The following is a 22,563-nucleotide window of genomic DNA, read 5'->3' as shown; positions in this document are numbered from 1 at the left end:
AATGATAGATTCCCTGAAGAGGAAACCACCTGTAGGAACCCAACTACTACTGGAATAAATTATATTCATGGCTGAAATGCAGAGTACAGTGCAAACATTTTAAATCAGTAAGATCATTATAATCCATTCTATACAGCTTCAAGGGATATCCAGCATTTTCACTCAATCTGGTTAAATCACTACCACTGATCCTGCTTATTTCTATGAAGAAAAACCAGCTGAATGGCTACGACTATCATTAGGAATGTGTGAGATGGTTCATTCCAGTTTATCTGTTCCTGTCTTCTGTAAAATAATTTTTCTTTATGTAAATAGTGGCTTCCTATCTGCAGGCAGGGGGAAAGGGGTCATGTTGGCAACGAGATTTAATCAGGAATTGTTAAACTAAAGTGATTCCATTAAATCCCCTTAAAATCACCTAAACCTTTGAAGCAATATTGAATGGATTGTCTTGGCTGAATGAAGTTCCATAACTGTTTAAGTGGCTACATAAAAGCAAACTGTCCTTTGTCTAACGATATACATTAAATTCTTACTGAAAGAATTAAAAAAATATTATAGATATCTTTTGGACACCTAAAACCAAAGCAGGTATGATGAGATGTATAAAAGAAGACAATAAAGCAGAAAATTCTAATTTTCCATTGCACAGCGCCACCATTTGTGGCTTAACATGCAAGAAGGGTTGACAATAATTTCAATAAAGAGATCAAAGAAAAGGATCTATACTTGAAGAGAACATGCAATACGCCTGTAAGGATACTCTATTTTAAGATGAAAGATTTAAAAGAAACTAAGTTCTTGCTACATATAAAACCAAAAGCAGAATGTTACATTTTCTTAAGTTTATTGGGTTTAGGCAACTGTAGTGCTCAGTATATGTTATCTGGAAAATCATGCATGCAAAGCCTCTTAATGCTTTATACATTTTATCTTGCAATAATAGTTTTCATTCACAGCATACACAAATCCATACGGCAGGAAAACACCCTATTTACAATTTAGAAGGAGCTTGGTTTTGTTTTATAGTGAACAAAGTTAACACGATTTCCACAGAGCAAAAGATATAGATGAGATGTACAGGCATTAAAGAACATATTTTTAAAAACTTTTAAAAAGATTAAGCTACTGTATTAATTCAACTAACCTACCAATTAAGGATTTAGTTTTCTCGCACAGGTGATAAGTTTTAAAGGTTATTTGTAAAAACAAATATAACACATGGACACAATGTTAACTATAATAAGCATTTATTTCTGTGCATGTTTTCAATCTTCGGTTGACTGACAGCTCATCTTGATATTCCATGCTATATTGTGAACTTATTTCACACTTAAACCACACTATACGGTTTCTCAAGTTAGAAGCTTGTAAATTACAAAGTCATAACCAAATATTTAATTTTTTCATGTATTCTTTAAAAAAATTTAAATATTTTGTCCTAATTTCCAAGTCTGTAAAATCTGAGAGATTTTAAAGAAATTTACAATCAAAAAGGATGGGAAATAAGAAGTGGACATAACTGAAGCATACAATAACTGAGAGAAAACATGACTTAATAATATGACCGAGACCAGCTCTTTAAAAATTATATTTGCTTCACACATCTGCCATAAGGAAAAATACATACATATCACAGAGAAACACACACCTCCATCAGATTTTACAAAACAGTGTCTCTTTTCTTCTTAGCCCTCTCTTCCTACACAAACATGCTAGCTTGATAGTTTCATCAAATAATCAAGTACAGGATTTAATTTTGGCTTGCTATAAGCTATTCTATCAACTAAAATTGGAAGAGCTTTGTACATGTGAAAGGATATATTTTAATAACATTAAATACAAAAAAGGCATGTATAAAGAAAAGGTTTTGGAGAATTAGAAGGTATCCTTGGATTTTCTAGTAAACAGATTCATCCAAGGCCCATGGGCAAGGGCAGATCAGCTATTATTAAAAAGTAGTGCATTTTAAAAATTCATGATGGCCTCAGAATCCCACCACTCACATGCACACATTCTAAATTTGTATGAATTGCAGTGCATTTTGTGTATTAAATAATATAAGGAATCCAGACATTAGTGAAACCTTTTAGGTAATCAACAATTATTTTGGCATAACCTAAATCCATTTTGATTGAATTCACTTATTTCTGGGTACTTTCCATGTAGACATGAATAGCTTCACATGAAATACTTACATATTAAAATTAATTTCACTGCTACAATTCATATTACAGTGTGAAAGGACATTTACAAGTAAACAGGTAAAAGGATTCTTTTGCACACTGAAATTACAGCATTACATTTTATTTAGTTTTGACTTGACTACTAATTATCATCTTCCCCACTACAAACTCTGCTCTGACTTCCACTTCGAATAGTGAAAGTATGAGTAAATCACTAAACATTTATATTTATTCCACAATCTAGCCTGGGCATTATGCAAATGTACTGAATTCACACAGTATAGCATGTCCAAAGAATTCCCTGTTCATGACATAAAACAGGGAAACCTTAAGTTCTTATAAGTGTCTTCATTCATCAAAACACTATAGAAATTTTGATTGTGCTTCCCAATTCCAGAAAAAAATTCCCTTAAGATAAACTCAGCCTAACTTTCATACAATATCTGTAAGTATCTCCTTGCCAACTAAAATCGTGTATACCTTCAAACATGCTATTTATGTTCTGAACTTAGTACAATTTCCTTTCCTATAGTAGCAGTTGACTAAGTATTGACTGAGGTTGTTTTAAAAAGTTCATGAAGTATGACCAATACTAAGGAACAATATAAATGTGATTCAATAGATAACTTATAAAAAGAATACTTTACATGAAAGTCTTTGCACCTTCGCATCTTAATTTTTTCTCTAGGTAAAAGAAAAGAATTTTGTAATTTTACTCTTAAACAGGGATACAGAATTCTTACAAGTTCCCTTTTAACCTCTCATAGTCATATTTGTTATAGTGTAAAAGTCAACAAAAAAAAACTTAATATGAGTGTTAATGTAATTGTTCTACTTGATTGACTGATTGAATCAAGCTGGATTCCATACAGCTTCTGTAAGAATTTAATGGACTAATATCCATTGCATTCAATACATTCCAATTTCAACAGAAACTGTGTCATATGTAATACCAACAGATAAGAGCAAAATATGCACAAGTAAAATATGATTCAGAGTAACATGAATGTGTAAGAAGTAAAATTTACTTTCCTGGTGATTCATCGGTGTGAAAAAGGAATTCTGATTATTCATAAACAATTTTATTTTTGACTCAACTTCAAACTCAGAAGACTGCTTTATTTCAGTATCCTGAGGCACTCACAAATAAAATATCCTATTCATGATTAGCATATTCATACAGGTACTAGTACAATTCAATTTCTGGATTCTTTATACCCGTGGTGGCGAACCTATGGCACACATGCCACAGGTGCACACAGAGCCCTCTCTGTGGGCACGCGTGCCATCACCCCAGTCCTAGGCCTTCAGCTGGGTTTTATAAAACCTTTTCGCTTTAGCCTCCGCCGCTGTGTGCAAAAAAAAAGGTTCAATCAATCAATCAATTTCAACTTCTCGTGGGGAAAAAAAAAGATCTTGCAGTTGGAATTGACTGATTGAACTTTTTAGTCCCACCCAGTCTGCCGTTACCACCACAGCCACGCCCACCCAATGGGCCACACCCACTCAATGGGTCACGCCCACCCAGCACCCGACAATACACAAGTGGGTTTTGGGTTGCAGTTTGGGCACTCGGTCTCTAAAAGGTTTGCCATCACTGCTCTATACCATTTCTGGATTCTCTATACCCTTTAACTGACCAAGGATCACACCAAAATGCAATGTGCAACATTTCAAAAACCATTACTCATACTAATTAATACAAGCTAGTTTACTGACAATGTGCAAATAAACTTTATTGGAGAGCTTATATTGATTAGTGGTTTTCAGCTAAATCAGAATGGGGCACAAAGTACCTTCTGTGCTGTAAACATCATGAATTCTTCACATAAGTGGAAGCTGAAAGGCCTAAGAAAGAGGGTGCAAACATTTCTTATACTATCAATGGCTGAACTCAAGTTTTCCAAAAAGAATTTGGAACAGTTCTGCATTTGGTATATGTCCGCTCCACTGTCAAGCAGTTTCAAGGGAACATAATTTATAAAAGCATACTTTTACTTTTTAGTTTTAAAACACAAAGGCCTAATAAAAGCATGCAGCACTATTTTTCCTGTGTAATATGGTATAATTATTTAATTACCAGTGTTAGCATGACTTGGTGAGTGCTGTACAAGCAAAAGGGACTGTAAAGTCACTTCTGATTGTACTCTATAAATAAGGTTGTACAGTACTTTTCCCTCCTCACCATGATTCACAAAATCAAAACAGCAATTGTGTAGATTTAATTTACCCTGAAAAAAGCAGCATTTCAGATTACCCTTTTCTGTTCTTTGATTCCCCCTTTTTTCAGTAGTTTACAATCTGGAAACATAGGGAGCTCTTGTTTTCCAGCTTGCTGTAGCCAGATCAGCTCTGGTTCTTCACAGTTTGTCTGCATACCTGTAACACTTCACAAAGTAATTGTTCAATGCTTATAAAAATATATGTAAGGACTACTAACCAGCAAATGTAATTATGGGGGCTAGAACAACAGCAATCACTTGTTTCGCTGCATACATTCTTCAAAGAAAATCCATTTTGGATTCAGAATATCCTTTCACACTTTCTTACCACCATGGGATAAGAGTATATCTCCACAAGCTAATCTTTAGTGCAGCATGAATGAAAAGGAGATTTTTCTCTCTCAAAAATTGAAAATGACCGGCTGGCAAAATACCTGGTAGAGAACTGAAAGGTTCCCCCAAATTTTCATCTACGGCTGAGATCTCAAAGCCCATTTTAATACAAAGTAGACCTTTATAAATTCAGGCATACCGCGGCATTTCACATTGCTCACAACGATTCAGTGCTGGGTGATTCAAGAAAGTACAGCTGTCACAATTCCATGGAGCTCCTTCAAAGTCCTCATCTCTTGGCTGAGATCGCAGAACTTGCTTGGAACTATTTTGATGGTCTACAAAGAATCATTTTTCTTATAAAACATAATACTTTTAAATCTTTAAATATCATAGGTCAATAATAACATTAGTATTAATATTTCATTTGGCCTTCACGTATAAGCACACTGTAAGGCCTGTTTGTTTTCACTACAATAAGGGAGGGAAATGTGTTCAGGGGAGAATGCAGATTTTGGCATCCATCCATGAGTGCCGATGCTTCGTTCTCATTATTATAGACTTTTTAGAATAAACAATGCTGGAATGTTCTTTGATCTGTCTCATTAGTCGGAACCATGACATCATGCCAAAATCTGAATTCTCCTCCCCTGAACACATCGTATCAAACACAATTCCCTTCCTTATTTGGACGTCATAAATCACATTCTCCAATTAGCCCAAAACGCAAGCTTCACTTCCATTATCTAGCGTGCCATTCCTTATCTTATTTAAACAGCCGGGTTAGCATTCTCCTCCCCCCACCAGCTTCATTTTATTCAAAGCAAACATTTTAAAGAAAAATGTTTGCCTCTTATATTGTCAGAGCAAAAAAATCCTATGTTTGCAGCATTGACAGTGGGTATGAAACATTCTTACTTTAGCCACATAATAACTATTGGAAGCATAGTTATTTACCTATCAAGAATGATCCAGAACATTACTCTGACATGTTACTGAATTATATTAATTACCATGTCTTTACGCTGATTTTGATTTAAAATTTTATTTTACACTCTAACAAAGTATTTACTATATTTTCCCTTATTAATTAAAGATTTTGAAAATGCTACACAAAATAATGCTTGGAAAATCATGTATCTTCTGCAGAAGGGTGAACTATTCAACATTTATATATGCACAATTACTTTAGATTATATATAATGTACAATCTCCATTCATTTGAACATAATCAGCAAACTGACTTATAGCAATTATATTTAATATATTTTAAACTGTATTATTTTTCTCTCCAAATATCATAGGTTGCACAATATGGCCACGTGGCTACAATATTTACAATTCAGTAAATTACTATTTCTATAAATTCTACTCAAATATAATGAGCGAAATGTGATGCATGAGATAAGCCATATATGGCATAGGGCTTAATGCCAGAATTGTAGTATCCGGATAACTAAGAGCCTGCTTGTCTGTCATCATTTCTGCCTGCCCAGTACATTTCAGCAGAGTGGGTGCATTCTAGGTTCCTTCCATTAACTGCTGTCATCTTGTGGGAAATAGGAAGTGTGCCTTCTCTGTTGTGACCACCATCCTCTTCACAGCATCACCCCAGAGGTAAGGATGACATTCTCTCTCCTAGGATTCAGGAAAGATTTGAAAACCTATCTTTGGTACCAGGTCTGGATTTGATGTTTATTATTTGTTAAGGTCCCTGTTTTGTTTTATTTTATTGTTTATCGGATTATTTATACAGGGCTGTCTATCTGATTTAATGTTATCAGTTGTTTTTATGTTTTTTCTAATTTTGTACGCTGCCCAGAGTCCATTAGATTTGGGTGGCCAATAAATTTGAATAAATAAATAACAGAACCAATCACCCAGGTTCTCACATTGCCAACAGTCCTGCTCTGCTATTCTGTTCTCCACACAAGTCCTAAAGCACTGCCAACATTACTTTTGCAAATTCATAAGGAAATTGGTGAAGTGTTATTTTGTGCAAAGCTTCTGCGGGATATAAATAATGGAAAGCAACATATATTTCTTGACATAATGCCTTTCTTTATAAAAAAAATACTTGTCCATAAGAAACATATAGATCTGATTTCCTTCCTTCTAATATAAGAATCCCTCTGCAAAAAAATACCAGAAACAAACTACATCTTGAATATTTGTGTAGTGACTCACCTTTTTTACATGGCTTTGGTGGTACAACAGGACCAGGCTCTATGTTATCATAAAAATTATTCATGGCTTTCAGGTCAAAGTTGCCTATTAATAAAAAGAAGACAATAATGTATTTTGAACAGGACATATGCTTAAAAGGTAAAAGAAGTTACTGGTTGTGTGCTTTTGACCTGAAACAATACAGAAATGAAGCAAACAACAGTGTCTTAAAGTCATATAGTCTTGCTATTCTGGAAGCTGCCCAAATATGATAAAGAATGCTTGCCAATTTTGTCCCTTAAATGATATTGCCAGAATCAGTATTCCCAAACACATTTTAACTAAAGTATCAAAACAACACATCTAGTAACAAGAAAATAGATATGTTTATCTTTCTTTCCACGACTATAATAGGGAAAGACAATAATATTCACAATACCTCTTAAATTCTTACATAAAGCTCCAACTCAATGCATTTCAGATACAGAAAATCATTGAAAACATCTACCTCTAGACTGAAGGAGGTCAATTTCTTTCTGAGTACAGTCTACATTTATCTGGAGCTGCCTATTCATGCTTCTCAATCTTGTCATCTCCTCGGGCTAGCAGAGAGAATCAAGAATAGAAAGTAAGTCAGCTGGCACATTCATTTAACTAAACACATAAATGCAGCCAACCAGAAGCCCACTTCTTCATCCTGTTCCTTTATCAGAGGTGCATTCACAAAGTGCAAAAAAAAAGATGAGAATTAGAAGTACAGTCTACAATTTTTCCTTACCGATAATATCACCTAATAAGAGAATGTATGTCCTTTAGAAAGATAGCTTTTGTGTCCATATCAAAAAAATCAATGCTCAATGTAGAAGCAAAGAATTCCAAGAGCCACGAACTGGAACAGGACAGATTAATTAATAGTCTCCTTATCAAATTGAAAATGACTGTTTTCAATATTTTTGTCTACTGATTTATATGTTAAAATGTATGCATTCTTATTAATACCTATAGGCAGTCCTCAGGTTACAATGGCAATAGGGTCTTGAGTTTCCACTGTTAAGCAATGTGGTGCAACTCCAAGCTCACGTGAGCAGGTAGGCCAGCCTGGGCTGTGGGTGGTACTTATGCCTTCCTCTTTCACCTCCAGATCCTGGTACAACTGAAATGGGCTGAATAGGTTCTGGTGCTGCAGAATGTTCTTCTTGGTCCACTAAATTTGATTCTGTGACTCCGGAGGAAGTGGACAGGATCATGGGGAGGCTGAGCACCACCACGTGTTTATTGGACCCGTGCCCTTCCTGGCTGGTCTATGCAGCCCGGGAGAGGACACGCAGCTGGTTCCAGGCAGTTATATCGGCTTCTCTGAGTGAGGGTTGCTTCCCCGCCGTCTTGAAAGAGGCGGTGGTGAGGCCTCTCCTCAAGAAGCCTGCCTTGGACCCAGCTGTATTAAACAACTTTCGTCCTGTCTCCAACCTTCGCTTTCTTGCGAAGGTTGTTGAGAGTGTGGTGGCGCATCAGCTCCCTCTGGTCCTGGATGAAGCGGATTATCTAGACCCGTACCAATCGGGTTTCAGGCCCGGGCACAGCACGGAGACGGCATTGGTCGCGCTGGTGAATGATCTCTGGAGGGCTCGGGACAGGGGATATTCCTCTGTTCTAGTCCTATTAGACCTCTCGGCGGCTTTCGATACCATCGACCATGGTATCTTGCTGCGGCGTCTCAGGGGATTGGGAGTGGGAGGCACAGTTTTACAGTGGTTCTCCTCCTATCTCCGGGGACGTTCGCAGTCGGTGTTGGCAGGAGGGCAGAGGTCGACCGCGAGGTCTCTCATTTGTGGAGTTCCTCAGGGGTCGGTCCTCTCGCCTCTCCTGTTCAACATCTACATGAAACCGCTGGGTGAGATCATTCGTGGCTTTGGAGTTGGGTATCATCAGTACGCTGATGATACCCAACTTTTCCTTTCGACCCCAAACCACCCCAGTGATGCCCTCAACGTGATGTCCCGGTGCCTGGAGGCGGTTCGGGTCTGGATGGGGAGGAACAGACTCCAGCTCAACCCCGACAAGACTGAGTGGCTCTGCATACCTTCATCCCGGGTTTATTCGGATGTTCCACCTCTGGCTATGGGGGGTGAACTATTACCCCCCGTAGATAGGGCTCGCAACTTGGGAGTCCTCCTAGATTCACGGCTCACCCTGGAAGACCATATAGGAGCTGTGACTAGGGGGGCCTTCGCCCAGGTTCGCCTGGTGCGCCAGTTGCGGCCCTATCTTAGCCGGGATGATTTGTGCACGGTCACTCATGCGCTCGTGTCCTCTCGTCTAGACTACTGCAACGCTCTCTACATGGGGCTGCCCTTGAGGACCACCCGGAAGCTCCAACTGGTACAGAATGCAGCCGCGAGAGTTGTGTTGGGAGTCTCCCGATACTCCCACGTTACACCGCTGCTCCGTGAGCTGCATTGGTTGCCAGTTGTCTTCCGGGTGAGATTCAAGGTACTGGTAACAGTGTTTAAAGCCCTTCATGGCATGGGGCCGGAGTACCTTAGGGAACATCTGCTGCCGGCATCAAGCTCCCTGCGCCCTGTGCGTTCCCACAGAGAGGGCCTCCTCAGGGTGCCACCGATCAGAGAATGTCGATTGGTGGTCCCCAGGGGGAGATCCTTCTCTGTGGGCGCTCCGGAGCTGTGGAATCAGCTACCGGTAGAGCTCCGGATGGCGCCCGATCTTCGCTCCTTTCGTCGCGATCTCAAGACGTTTCTGTTTGTTCAAGCCGGCCTAGCCTGATGGGGATTGGTGGGGTTTTTAGTCTTGTGTTTTAATTTTAACTTGGTGTTTTAGAACTTGATTCCAACTGTTTTAATATGGGCAATTATTTAATCTTGTTTTAACGTTTGTATTTAGTATTTTATTCTGCCCTGTGAACCGCCCTGAGTCCTCAGGGAGAAGGGCGGTATATAAATATTATTAAATTAAATTAAATTTAGAAGATTCTCAGCAGGAGCTCGACCTACTGTGATTTTAAAAACTGCTGGATTTGGCTGAGATACCATTACACGGGGGGACTGTGTAAGAATACCTGAAGGTCCAACTGGTTGTGTATATGTTATATATACCGGATTAACACTATAAGGAGGTTTAGGCTGACCTGCTATACTTCTTGAAGGAGAACTTGAAGGAGTTAAAGGTGTATATAGTGGGTGCTGATTCCGTTGGGATGGCTGATTACTTATAGGCGAAGGGCTCCTATTAAGTGTAGTCCCAGGTCTTTGTGGTTCAACAGTAATTTCTATCTTGTTGATGGAGCCTTTAGATAAAGTAGGTCCACCGTATGGGAGATAAGATACTGAGTGTCCACTTGGTTTTTGATATGACTGTGGTGTTTGTTGATATGGATGGGGTAGCACAGTTGAAGGACTAGGAGGCATAAATACATGGGAACTTTGATGTTCTAATTGGCTGGGTTGAACTTGATGGGTTGAACTGATTTATATGTTAAAATGTATGCATTCTTATTAATACCTATAGGCAGTCCTCAGGTTACAATGGCAATAGGGTCTTGAGTTTCCACTGTTAAGCAATGTGGTGCAACTCCAAGCTCACGTGAGCAGGTAGGCCAGCCTGGGCTGTGGGTGGTGTAAACAGGTTGTTGGTGGCAGGCTCTTTGGAACATGGGCAAGTTGGAAGAGGTCTTATACAGGCCATTGGGGGTCATAGGCAGGTGCTATGGAGCTCACCATGTCCTGCGGAGCTGGACTTGAACTGCCAGAGTGCTGGCAATTGTTCAGCACATCCAGCATCATTAAGCCTCTATGTCACCATGTTCCCTTTTGGGGCAAATAATCTTCTATTGGAACTTCAACTCAAGGTATTATTTTAGGATAGAGAAGGAATTTAAGAAATATAAAAGAATTACAGAACTAAGACACAAGCAAATGCAAGTATATAATTGCTGAAAGACAAGACCAAGAAAACACTCCACCTCTGCTGATTCTCAATCAATGCCTTGCCAAAGATCACAACAGTTACGATGACTTACGTTTCAGAATATTGTTTGTAATGAGGGTTTCCTACTTTTACCTGAAGCAACAACATACTGCTGATATGCCTTTTCAGAACAACTCCAAACTAACAACTTTTTTTTTAAAAAAAATCCCATTTATATCCCGCCCTTCTCCGAAGACTCAGGGCGACTTACAATCTAAGAAGCATAAATCAATGTGCTTAGCAATAGCCTTCATTCTATGTATATGCCTGCTTATTAGGGCTTTCGCCCCCCCCCAAGCGGCATTTTTACAAAGTCAGCTTATTGCCCCCAACAATCTGGGTCCTCATTTTACCTACCTCAGAAGGATAGAAGGCTGAGTCAACCTTGAGCCTGGTGGGACTCGAACCTGCACTAATTGCAGGCAGCTGGTGTTACTTAAGGAGGCATTAACCCACTGCTCCACCAAGGCTCTTAAGATAGTATTACAGAATTTGGAAGAGGTGGTAAAGCTTATGAGGCAACTAAGAGAACACATTGTACCTAGCTGCTGAAACAACTCAACTGTATTGGATGAAAAATGATGAATTTAAAATACAGCAAATTATTCATACTTTCAGTAAAGAACAATTTTATTTTAATATAATTATAGAAAAATTGCTTACTGTTGGGATTGAGGTTGTACAGCTCACTCTTCTCAGACGCCTTTGCATAAGATCATGTTCCATATTATTTACTTCACCTTTAAGATTCTCAAGTTCCTCATTCTCAAAGTTCAGCTCCTTTGCTAACCTCTCCATCCTTGCACGTTGGTGTAACAGCAAAGCTAGTGCATTACAGAGAATAGCATGCATAAAATTGAGAAATCGAGCTTGTAACTACAGTATAAACGACCTTTTCAAAACAGAAGCAAACATAAACATGCGATCAAATGCTGAGGTACAAATACTTCATGAGAAAGGAACAAGAGCTATAGACATAATATTCCCCCATAAGGAAGTTCATTACATACTCATGAAGATAATCTCCACTTAACAATGCTAATTGAGATCTGAATTTTGATCAATAAATAATGCTGTTGTAAAATGTGACAACACATGACTGTACTGCTTAATGATAGCAGTTCCAAAAGTCCCCAGTTAAACAAATCACTGTGGGTCATTAAGTGAGGACTTTCCCTGACTGAATGCAGACTTCCTGATAGCTTCCTCATTGACTTTGCTTGTGGAAAGCCATAAAGGGAGACTGCAGATCACAATCACATTTGAAGGATGCTGCAATGGTCAGAAATGTGGCTGGTTGCCAAGCACTCGCATCACAACCATATGAACGCAGGAGCGTGGCAACAGCATGAACTTGGAGGACTTGTCCTAAGTCCTATCTGTTCAGAACCACCATAAGTTTGATTGCTGAAAGAATGGATGTTAACCAAAGGCCACCTATATTATCAGTTCAGGGACCTGGTTCATTTTTGTTCATTAGCCTTTCACTAATGAAGAACTAGATCAGTGGTGGCAAACCTTTTAGAGACCGAGTGCCCAAACCGCAACCCAAAACCCATTGATTTATCACCGGGTGACTGGATGGGTGTGGCTGACTGGGTGGGCGTGACCACAGTGGGTGTGGCCACCTTGATGATGCTCGTGGGGAAGGATGCCTGTGGGAAGAATTGCGGAAGGGAGATGGCTCTGATTCCCCCCTGCCGACTGCCCACCCCAGCCCCCTGCCCAGTGCTCCTTCTATGCAATCCTACATGACTGCAGTGTGGATGAAAGGCTCAGCCGGTGGGGGGGCGGCTTTCCTCCACGGAGGTATCCTGGCCCTCCCGCCCCCCTAGCCTTCCCCCAGCCGGGACCTGATGACCCCACCCTTCTGCCCCCACCCCAGCCAACCCCCCCAAGCAGCCCAGCCCGACCAAGGCAGGGGGAAGGCAAGGCAGAGAACCGGTTGTTAAATGATTTTAAACCCACCACTGGTCGCTTCCAAAGGCCGTTCACTCACTCTCCTGCCAAAACTGCTCCCTTTTATAGGTTCCCTCACCCTGCCCAGCTCTCACAGCTCTTCCTGGACTCCACATGCATGGAGAGGGGGAGGGGAGGAGCCCGGCAATGGCGCGTGTGCTCACAGGGACGGCTCTGCATGCCGCCTGTGGCACGCATGCCATAGTTTTGCCACCACAGAACTAGATGTATATGAAGAAACCTGAACTACAATGTAGTCTGAAATACTCTTGACTGATAAATACCACCTATTAAAGGAATGTTACAGTATGTCCTTTAGAAAAACAGCTTTCTTTCCAGATCACTAAATCAGTGCTCAGGATAAATCCAAGGAATTCCAATAACCAGAAACTGGAGCAAGATAAATTAATAACAACAACCGACTGTACAGCTTATTTGACTGCTTTATCTTTTCTTTTAGAATAAAGGTTCAACCTTGAATCTTAACCATTTTCTTCATTCATGAATCTTCAATTTTTCCCTTTGGCGAAAAAAAAGGAATTAGGTACCTAAAAATATAAGGTACTTATTGAAGAAAGCTCACTACAAAGTGGAAAACAGACATTTGTGAGATATTCTCTTTTTCCCCCCAATTCAGTTTATACTTATATAGCCTACCATATAGCAGAAGGTGTCCTATTCTTCCACCTTCTACCTTAATGAATTAATTTCTGCTTTTCCATAGCCATACTTCTCTTTGTGCCTTCAAGTCAGTGTTGACTCCTGGTAATGGCTTGGACTAGTCCCTCAAAATATTAAATAATTCAAATAAGTACAAAAAACCTTAAATATTGCAATTTATACTGATAAAACTCAAGCTGTATTGAAGATTAAAACAAATAATTTCTACCGATATTTTTTTTTAAAAAAACCTCTACACTGGTTATTTTATGCTTCCTTTATCTGAAATATGTAATGGTACGCTAGTTTTATACAGTCAGATTTTTTAGGGTACCATTCAGTTATGTCATATTACAAGACAGTCCCATTTCTAGTTCATTTATGTGCTATTAAGTGGTACACAATATTTTTGCAATATAATGTATTATGCTATGTTATGCTAGGTTAGGCTAGGCTAGGTTAATTTATCATACTTTTATCACCATATCACACAGCAGGCGCACCTTATCACCGTTTTTACTGTTGCAGAATTCAAAGTGGTAAATGAAATAAGTTTATTTCTTTCATCTTGAGAAAAAATCACAGGCATGATTTTGTTAACCTATCCATATTAACTTATACATTCGGAGATATATTTGTAGTTAGGGACACAGCTATTTAAGATGAATCACAGCCCAAATTATTTGGTTCTTAGGAAACATTTTGAGAATTTAATTAAGCAAAAAGCTTAGCGACCTTACCTTGAGTATAAGCATAGTCATCTGATCCAGAGCTGGAACTTCTCTGGTACTTATGCCTTCCTCTTTCACCTCCAGATCCTGGTACAACTGAAATGGGCTGAATAGGTTCTGGTGCTGCAGAATGTTCTTCTTGGTCCACTAAATTTAGAAGATTCTCAGCAGGAGCTCGACCTACTGTGATTTTAAAAACTGCTGGATTTGGCTGAGATACCATTACACGGGGGGACTGTGTAAGAATACCTGAAGGTCCAACTGGTTGTGTATATGTTATATATACCGGATTAACACTATAAGGAGGTTTAGGCTGACCTGCTATACTTCTTGAAGGAGAACTTGAAGGAGTTAAAGGTGTATATAGTGGGTGCTGATTCCGTTGGGATGGCTGATTACTTATAGGCGAAGGGCTCCTATTAAGTGTAGTCCCAGGTCTTTGTGGTTCAACAGTAATTTCTATCTTGTTCATGGAGCCTTTAGATAAAGTAGGTCCACCGTATGGGAGATAAGATACTGAGTGTCCACTTGGTTTTTGATATGACTGTGGTGTTTGTTGATATGGATGGGGTAGCACAGTTGAAGGACTAGGAGGCATAAATACATGGGAACTTTGATGTCCTAATTGGCTGGGTTGAACTTGATGTTGAGGCGATCCAAAAGGAGAAGGGCACTGGGAAGCAGGTGGCGATCGAAAAGGAGACTGAGGAATCTGGGGCTGCTTGGGAGAATACTGAGAAGGCTGATAGCTCTGTTGGTGTGGATAGACAGGTAATGGATGTGGACTATAATGTGGAACTGGACCTGGTGGTGATGAATGCCACTGCGTACTTTGAGTAGGAGTCTGTCGTCCTGAAGAACCTTGAGTTGTCTGCCTAATATACAGTGATCCAGGACTTCCATAAGGAGTACTTTGAATCTGAGGAAGAATTTGTAAAGCTCTGGGTAAAGGCTGCCCAGAAGGGAGGTTTTGTGAAACTGTAACAGTTATAGGATTTGTGCTGTACCGAGGTATATGCATATATGGAGGAGGAGGACCTTGCATAGCAGATGTATTCATTCCAGGCTGTATGGGAGAAGACTGCTGAGGTGTCTGTGGAGGAGGAGTAGCTGCATTTCTATTCTGATCATTTATAAAAAAAGGATTATAGTTTGGAGAAGCTGCAACAACAGCAGGAGCAGAATGTGGCTCTTGGACTAAACAGATCAGCTGTTTGCCTGGGGTGCACTGTGGATCAATATGTCCATCACTTGAACTATGTACCAGTGTACGACCACCATTAAGTTGAGGTCCATCCCCTCCATAGTTAGTATGAGGATGGATGCCAAGATTAATATGCAAAAGACGATTCCTGTTCATTCGGGTGTCATCTGGGCTGTGATACTCCATATATAGGTATTTGTTGCTCTCTTGTGCAAGAATTCGACAACAAGCATCAAGATTGTTGTTGTTCTAGAAGAAATAAAACATGCTGGTGTTCTATATTATGGAGCAGGTTTTAGAAACTATAGTACAACAATCTGTCTTACTCTTCAGTATTATATTTGTTAAGGTTGTTACTTTAAGTTATAACTTAAACTTGTAATTTTGATTAACTTAAATTTGCTTATGTAGTCATATATAAATAAATCTTCCAAGATGTAAGAGATCTTCCACAAAGATTACAAGCATTGTCAATCACCATCTAGAAAAACTTTCTTACAGCTTTGAAATATATGCAGTTACAAAATATCTCATTAATTCTTCTTAAAGGTTTGCAAAACAGATGTTAATTCTCCAAACCTTGTTAGCTAAAGAGCTTCCCCAAAACCAGTATATATATATTGTGTTATTCAATGAATGAACTAGAATGTTACCTACGCCTTCTACTGCAGCTTGGGATAAATAGGAAAACAGATATGGGAGATGTACGTGGAAACTGAAATAATTAAGGCTTGAGTTTTCTAACAGAATAATTCTTTTCCCACTGGGAATTTTGTATTCTGCGCACAGTATTCCATTTCATAAATGTAAATGAAATTAATAGTGGAATGGAAGAAAATAAATTGTATAGGAAGAAAATATAGGATGGAAAATACTTTCAAGAACAAAAGCTGAACATATGTATCAAGGTGCTTCTACCAATCTTGAAGATTATAACTTAAGAATGAATTTATCCCAGCTGATTTTGGCAGGATATAAATTTCTAGCTATGCCCATGCTTATTTACTTAAATACTTTTATTTTTAATTAAACTGAGCCTGACAGAATTATTTGTAAAAGAAAAAAGAAAAGAAAGGGGGAAGAAGGAAACTGTTTTCTAAAAGTATAACAAGATTAATGAAAATTGGCCAAAATAACCAACTTTGACTATATTCGTTCTTATTCTCATTTCCTATAATCCACTGTCCCAGTTTTTTTCATACTCTTTTTGTTCCTTGAGAGTTATCCTGGGAACTTATTAGGTTACCCTTATCTACTACTTCAAAGAGAAACTACTGTGGGTTCAACCAACACCTACCTGGAGCATGCATTGAGACACCACACTTTCAGGAATCTCAGGAAAACGTTGCCGGAGGTCATGGAGTACCTGCATATCTAACTGCTGGCTTCCCTGCGCCATGCCAGATTAATGTTAAGTTTCAGGACTTTCAGCAAATAGCAGTCAATAAATTTTCCAGCAATTATGACCTTTGGATGCTTCACACATCTTCTACCAAAAAAAAAAGTTAATAAAATGAGAAACAACATAATAAATAAAAATGATACAGAATACAGAATGGTATACTAACACTTCATCTCAACCTAGTTTATAAAATCTTAACCACATTTAATGCCACGATGAATACCCATAAATACACACACCTAAAGTGAATGTTTACAATTCTCACAACAAGATTACATTTAAAGATTTTTTCTTCATTTTAGCCTCAAAAAAGGGTTGACACTCTCTGACCATGTAATCTCTTAATGCAAGGTAGACAGACATCTGGGTGGACACTAAATTCTCATATTATACTTCTTTTAGCATGAACATTTGAACCAGACTTCTCTTTACTAAATCCATGATTCAAAACTAATAAGGATAAAAGGTTTTATTTTTTTTTGAAGATGCCAGCCACAGTTGTTGGCGTAACATCAGGAAATCTGTTCTCTAGATCGTGGTCACTAAAACCTGAAGCACAACACTGTCAACGACTACATAATATTTTAATGCAGATTCTTTCCAGACAATTATCTGTGTCTCATATCAATGTGCAATTTTTTGACTATCAGAAAGATAAACATCAATAAGTAATTCTTGAATTAAACTTCATCAATGTTCAAATGTGGAATTTTACAACAATATTACAATTATCATCTTATAGGAAAACCATCGCAAATATATATATCTGTCAATTAGTATAAAAATATGTATAATTGTTTAAGATAGCAATTTAAATACGAAGAGATCTAAGCATACAAATATTATCTATGATTGAGATCATGAACACAGTATCTGTAGGCACTATTTTGCCTTATACAAATGAATGCAGAAATTTTCCATCTTCATACATTTATTTGGATGGTAGAAGGAGACAGGAAAGAAAAAAAGAAATCTTATGCCCCCAAACTTAGATTACAGGTTTTTAGGCCATTTCTGCTGTTGTTCAGTACAACAACCTTTTTCTACCCTTCTGAGAGAAAAAAAATGACCCACTACCATTGCAAGGAACTTATTACCTTGGAGAATCTTGGTAATTCATACTTTGCATCACCCTACTTTTTATGCCCTATTCAAAGCCATGGAGTATATCACTTAACTGAATAGGAAGAAATATCTCCTCTGAAAAAAATCTAGATCTATAAAGATGGCCATTCATACCACCAAAGACTTTAAAAGATCCTACATAGTAGCTGTTTTTCAGCAAGTATGATAATTCAATTAATCATACAATTTGTATTGTATGTATTTATGTATTGTATGATTAATTGTACGATTATACAATTTTTAATTTTTAATTCAAATTAAGCCATTTTAGGAAATTATTAAGTGACAGGAGGATGCTCTATAAAAACAGCATATACAATCAGGTAATAAATTTCAATAAATAAAAATAAGATATGTAGAACAAAAATGCTTCCAATTATTTGAAAGAAGTTATTCCTGTATTGCATACATACAGCTCTCTAAAACCAACCTTCTCAGAATGTAAAACAAAGTATGTTAATTGGTCTTCACTGTAACCCCCTAAAAATGGAAGGATGCATTGCTTTCCTATGAGTTACACTACCGGTCAGAAGACTTATAAAGGGCTTGTCATTGACCAGTTAATAAGTACTATTAAATCTCCCTGCTTGCCAGTAATTCTTTGCTAAAAAAGAAAAAAAATCAACAAATGACACAGGGCTAAAGTAGTATATACAAAAAAAGTAATTAGATGATTATTTAGTTTAAGGAAGGCTATATTTTAAAGATTTTAAAGAAATGTCAGGCAGAACATTTTATTGTGTTTAATTCTTTCTACAAATAATTTTCTCTTCTGTAAATTAATTGCCAATTATAAGCTGCAAATTGAAAATGCAAGCTGAATGGATTAATTGTTAAACAATTATCTTTGGTAAGTATGTAAAAGAAAATAATGTTATCAATCTGAAAATTTCCTAGTCAAACTGGAACTATTAATATGTAAATTTCTTTTTATAGAGTGCCTTAATTTACATAAAAGTTTCCACACCTTTTTCCTCAAAAAAAATCAACATTATTCTTAATTAGCACTCTAGGTATTTCTGGAGGATACTAAACTTCCAGTATAATTTTTACATTGGGTATTGCCTCATAAATCCATAACCATACAGGTACTAACTGCCATTTGTGGGATATTTCTAGTACAGTGATCACCATTAATAATTCTCTATGAAATATCTTCTGTTAAGATGCTAGCAAATAAATTTAATGGCTCATTAATTTGACACTACAGAATCAACCATTAGAATATGTTTATAAAGCTAAAAGAAAGTTATTCCCTATCCCTAATTTGCTTTGCAAGTGTTGGTGTGGTTATATGTGTCTCTGTGTAAAAGACATAAAAGAATAAATTTGTTTAATCTACAACAATAGCTAAGCATTCACTAACTAGAGGTTGTCCTTGACTTTCAACGGTTTATTTAGTGACCGTTCGAAGTTACAATGGCACTGACAAGTGACTTATGACAATTTTTCACACTTTTTCACACAGTCGCATCATGGTCACATGATCAAAATTCAGGTGCTTGGCAACTGACTCATACTTATGATGGTTGTGGGTGTCCCAGGATCATGGGTGTCCCAGGAGGTCCTTCTCTGTGGGCGCCCCGGATTTATGGAATCGGTTGCCGGTCGAGCTCCGGATGGCGCCCGACCTTTGCTCCTTCCGACGCGATCTGAAGACTCACTTATTCGAACAAGCCGGCCTGGCCTGATGGGGGATGGGTTGGGATTTTACTGTTGTTCTTAATATATCTATTTATTGTTTTAGCTTGGGCATTGTGTTTGATTCTTTTTTAACTTTTGTATCTTTGTATTTTTATATGTTTGCCCTGTTCACCGCCCTGAGTCCTTCGGGAGAAGGGCGGTATATAAATAAAATTATTATTATTATTAATATTATGTGATCACCTTTGCAACTTTCTGACAAGCAAAGTTAATGGGGAAGCAAGATACACTTAAGAACCACGTTACTAACTTAATAATTGCAGTGATTCGCTTAACAAATGTGGCAAGAAAGGTTGTAAAATGGAGCAAAATTCACTTAACAAATATCTCACATAGCAACAGAATTTTTGGGCTCAATTATGGTGGTAAGTCGAAGACTATCTGTACTATTAATGCCAATGTTGGATCTAGTTATAAAACCTAGCACCATAATCACTATCAACCAAGCGCTCCAAGTTATTACAGAAGCACTTTGATCACTCCTTTTGTCCCAGCATCTGAATATTGCAGGTATACTATTTCTGAACATAAGGGATCTATGACTTGATATTAATAGTGATTGATAAATTCTATTGAATTTACATAATATCCAATGGTATTTACTGAAAGTTCTTTTTTTTAAAAAAAAAACTCTGTTGTTCCAATATCATTACATCTGGCGAAGGAATAACATTACCCTGTCAATTAATACATTCCCACTACAAAATACAGTTATCATTCTAGCTAGCATTTGCTTAAATGTCAGTATGATATTTTGGGCCTTGACTTCTGGTGGTCGCATGAATGAATCCATGCCGTTTTCTTGGCAATATTTTGGAAGTGGTTCACCATTGTCTTTTAGTGGAGCCTTTAAAATGGCCCCAAGTTACCAAGCTTCATGCCTAAAGCAACTCATGTTTTCCTGGTTTTATAGCCTGGTTTATAGCCTGATACCTTAACCAAACTCATTCTCAAATGTCAAATACGCACATTTTAATATCTTACCATAAAAACAAATATTATAACACAGGATTTTTATTTCTCTGCCACTTGTTTTTATAAAATACTATTTAAGGAAAGAAGGAAATAAATATTTTTTCAACACAAGAACTAGTCTATTAAGAAAACACTGAAAATATTGCATATTGTTTTCCTATTTTATGTAAAAAACACTATTACTACAGTAAGAAATTAGCATTACCTGTTTAATTTCTACTCTCATCACATATAAAGAGCATAAATATGTAGGAGCAGATAAAGTTTACATAGTTCTGTTGCAAAGCTTAAGATGAAAAAGACCCCCAAAAGTACACAGACTGCCCTCTGTGGTGGTACAGGTCCTCTGTGCACTTAGTTCCTCAATGCAGTAAGGTTACCTTGCTGTTTTTAATTGTATCAGAATACATAATTAGGAACAAGACCTAGAATACCACAAATATAAAGGTATTACAAAAAACATTTTTATAATCTACTCTGGATTGGCATGCTCTAGCAAACATGAATTCAGCAAAAGTATATACTGCAAACCTTGCTCTCACTTGTGATCTCTTATTTCCAAAGCAGCCAAATCAAAGCAGCAGCAGCATCATCATACTGCAGTGACCATGCTGAGAACACCTTTCGAATGAAGCAGCAGCAATTAAAACTTGCAAATACTTACAACAGTTTCAATGCTTTAGTGGTGGCATTATCACATCTCTATTACACAAATGCAGGGATAATAGGTGTGCCCTATCTAAGCAACCCAATCACAAACACCAAAACAGGCCGAAAGTTTGGAAATGTGTATAAGCATGGAAAGAAGTGCACAGTTCTCACAGCCTTCTTCAAAGTTTTGCCTTTCTATCCAACTGAAATATTGTAAGGGGTTGAGAACCAGATTCCAACAGATCCAATCCAAGAAAACCATTCTAAAGCGAGGGTGGCTGCAAGCGGGATAAATCGTATGACTCTTTAATACTGACCCTTAATTATAGGCCTCAAGGAGTAATTCTCTACCAATCATCCGGCTTGGTTCAAGCACATCCTTCTTACACAACCAGTACCTCTCGTAGAAAAACCAGCATTGGAATGATTTGTAAAACTACTAGGTGAAGTTGTATCATTTTCTTTCGTTAAGAATAACCCTTAATATCCCTCCCCACGCAAGGTTTTAATGCAGGGTTGTTACTTTTGTGCTACGGCTGCCTTTTCTGGCGCGCGTACGCTTTTGTGCATAGGGGTGTGCAACATCCCCCCCCACCCCTTCAGATCACAACATAATCCCGCCCTCACTGTTACCACAACTCCTCCCCCCCCCGAAAGCCCACTGCTTTGACCTCTCCTGGACACCTCCCACTCAACAGGCGCCCAGCCAGCCACAGCGGCCCCCCCCCACCTCCTTCCTTCCCCTCCGCTTGTCAGGCTCTGCCGACAACCCGCTCGTTACGTGTGCGCGCGCGCGTGCACGCGCGCGCCGCACAGGCAGACGAGACCCACGCCGATCTCTCCCCGGGGCCTTCGCCCTCTCACCGCTCGCGGGGGGGGGCGCTTCCAGCACAATCATCTCGCGATTCCCACCCAGTCGGCCCCCTTCCGCGGGGGGCAGCTGAGGCGGCCAGGCCCCCCCCCGGGCTGGCTTCGTGGGGGCGGGGCGGGCCCCCCTTCCCGTCTGCGTGCGGAGAGGGGGCGTCTCCGGGTGGTAGCGGCGGGGGCGGAGGGAAGGGGTGGGCCAGAGCGCCGGGCACGGTCGGGAAGCGTTTCCGGGATCCAGTCTGGCCCCGCCCGGCCCGCGCCAGGCAGAGGAATTCAGCCTCGGCCGCCGGGCTGAGAGGCCCAGGAGGAGGAGCCTAGCCGGGTGTCTCCGCCTTTTTTTCAGAGAGTTAAAAGAAAAAGCTCCAAGAACTCCCCGCAGCCGTCATTTCCGATAGCG

The 22,563-nt window shown here is 38.9% G+C and overlaps 1 protein-coding gene across 8 annotated transcripts; it reads right to left on the bottom strand.

Annotated features, from left to right (window-relative positions):
- Positions 1–1,573: 1,573 nt before the first annotated feature.
- On the bottom strand, positions 1,574–22,328 carry TAB3 (TGF-beta activated kinase 1 (MAP3K7) binding protein 3). 8 transcript variants are annotated; one of them, XR_014026421.1, is made up of 9 exons: positions 16,740–17,366; positions 14,248–15,691; positions 11,552–11,712; positions 7,416–7,509; positions 6,929–7,012; positions 4,941–5,079; positions 4,444–4,565; positions 3,983–4,034; positions 1,574–3,535 (listed from the first exon to the last, which is right to left on the bottom strand). XR_014026421.1 is itself a non-coding variant. In XM_081327535.1 (8 exons), exons 2-8 carry the CDS (start codon positions 16,839–16,841, stop codon positions 4,435–4,437), a joined length of 2,163 nt encoding a protein of 720 aa, XP_081183661.1. In that variant the 5' UTR covers positions 16,842–16,928; positions 22,164–22,328; the 3' UTR covers positions 1,574–4,434. The 8 variants fall into 8 exon arrangements, 7 of the variants coding, with proteins under 7 accessions (XP_081183661.1, XP_081183659.1, XP_081183662.1 ...); XM_081327535.1 differs by adding an exon at positions 22,164–22,328 and having other exon boundaries at positions 1,574–4,573; positions 16,740–16,928; XM_081327533.1 differs by adding an exon at positions 22,164–22,321 and having other exon boundaries at positions 1,574–4,573; positions 16,740–16,931.
- Positions 22,329–22,563: the final 235 nt, after the last annotated feature.

The sequence above is a fragment of the Vipera berus genome (assembly GCF_964194415.1).
Source record: "Vipera berus genome assembly, chromosome: 4".
Lineage (NCBI taxonomy): Eukaryota > Metazoa > Chordata > Lepidosauria > Squamata > Viperidae > Vipera > Vipera berus.
The sequence above is the reverse complement of the archived record's forward strand: the minus strand, read 5'-3'. Positions and strand labels throughout refer to the sequence as shown.

Bases quoted from the DNA above. Each gene is read 5' to 3' on its own strand.
- TAB3 (XM_081327535.1), bottom strand. From the start codon at position 16,841: ATGGCGCAGGGAAGCCAGCAGTTAGATATGCAGGTACTCCATGACCTC. The intron at 15,692-16,739 runs GTAGGTGTTGGT...TATTTCTTCTAG, and splicing joins TGTCTCAATGCATGCTCCAG to AACAACAACAATCTTGATGC. The intron at 7,510-11,551 runs GTAAGCAATTTT...TCTCTCTGCTAG, and splicing joins GTACAACCTCAATCCCAACA to CCCGAGGAGATGACAAGATT.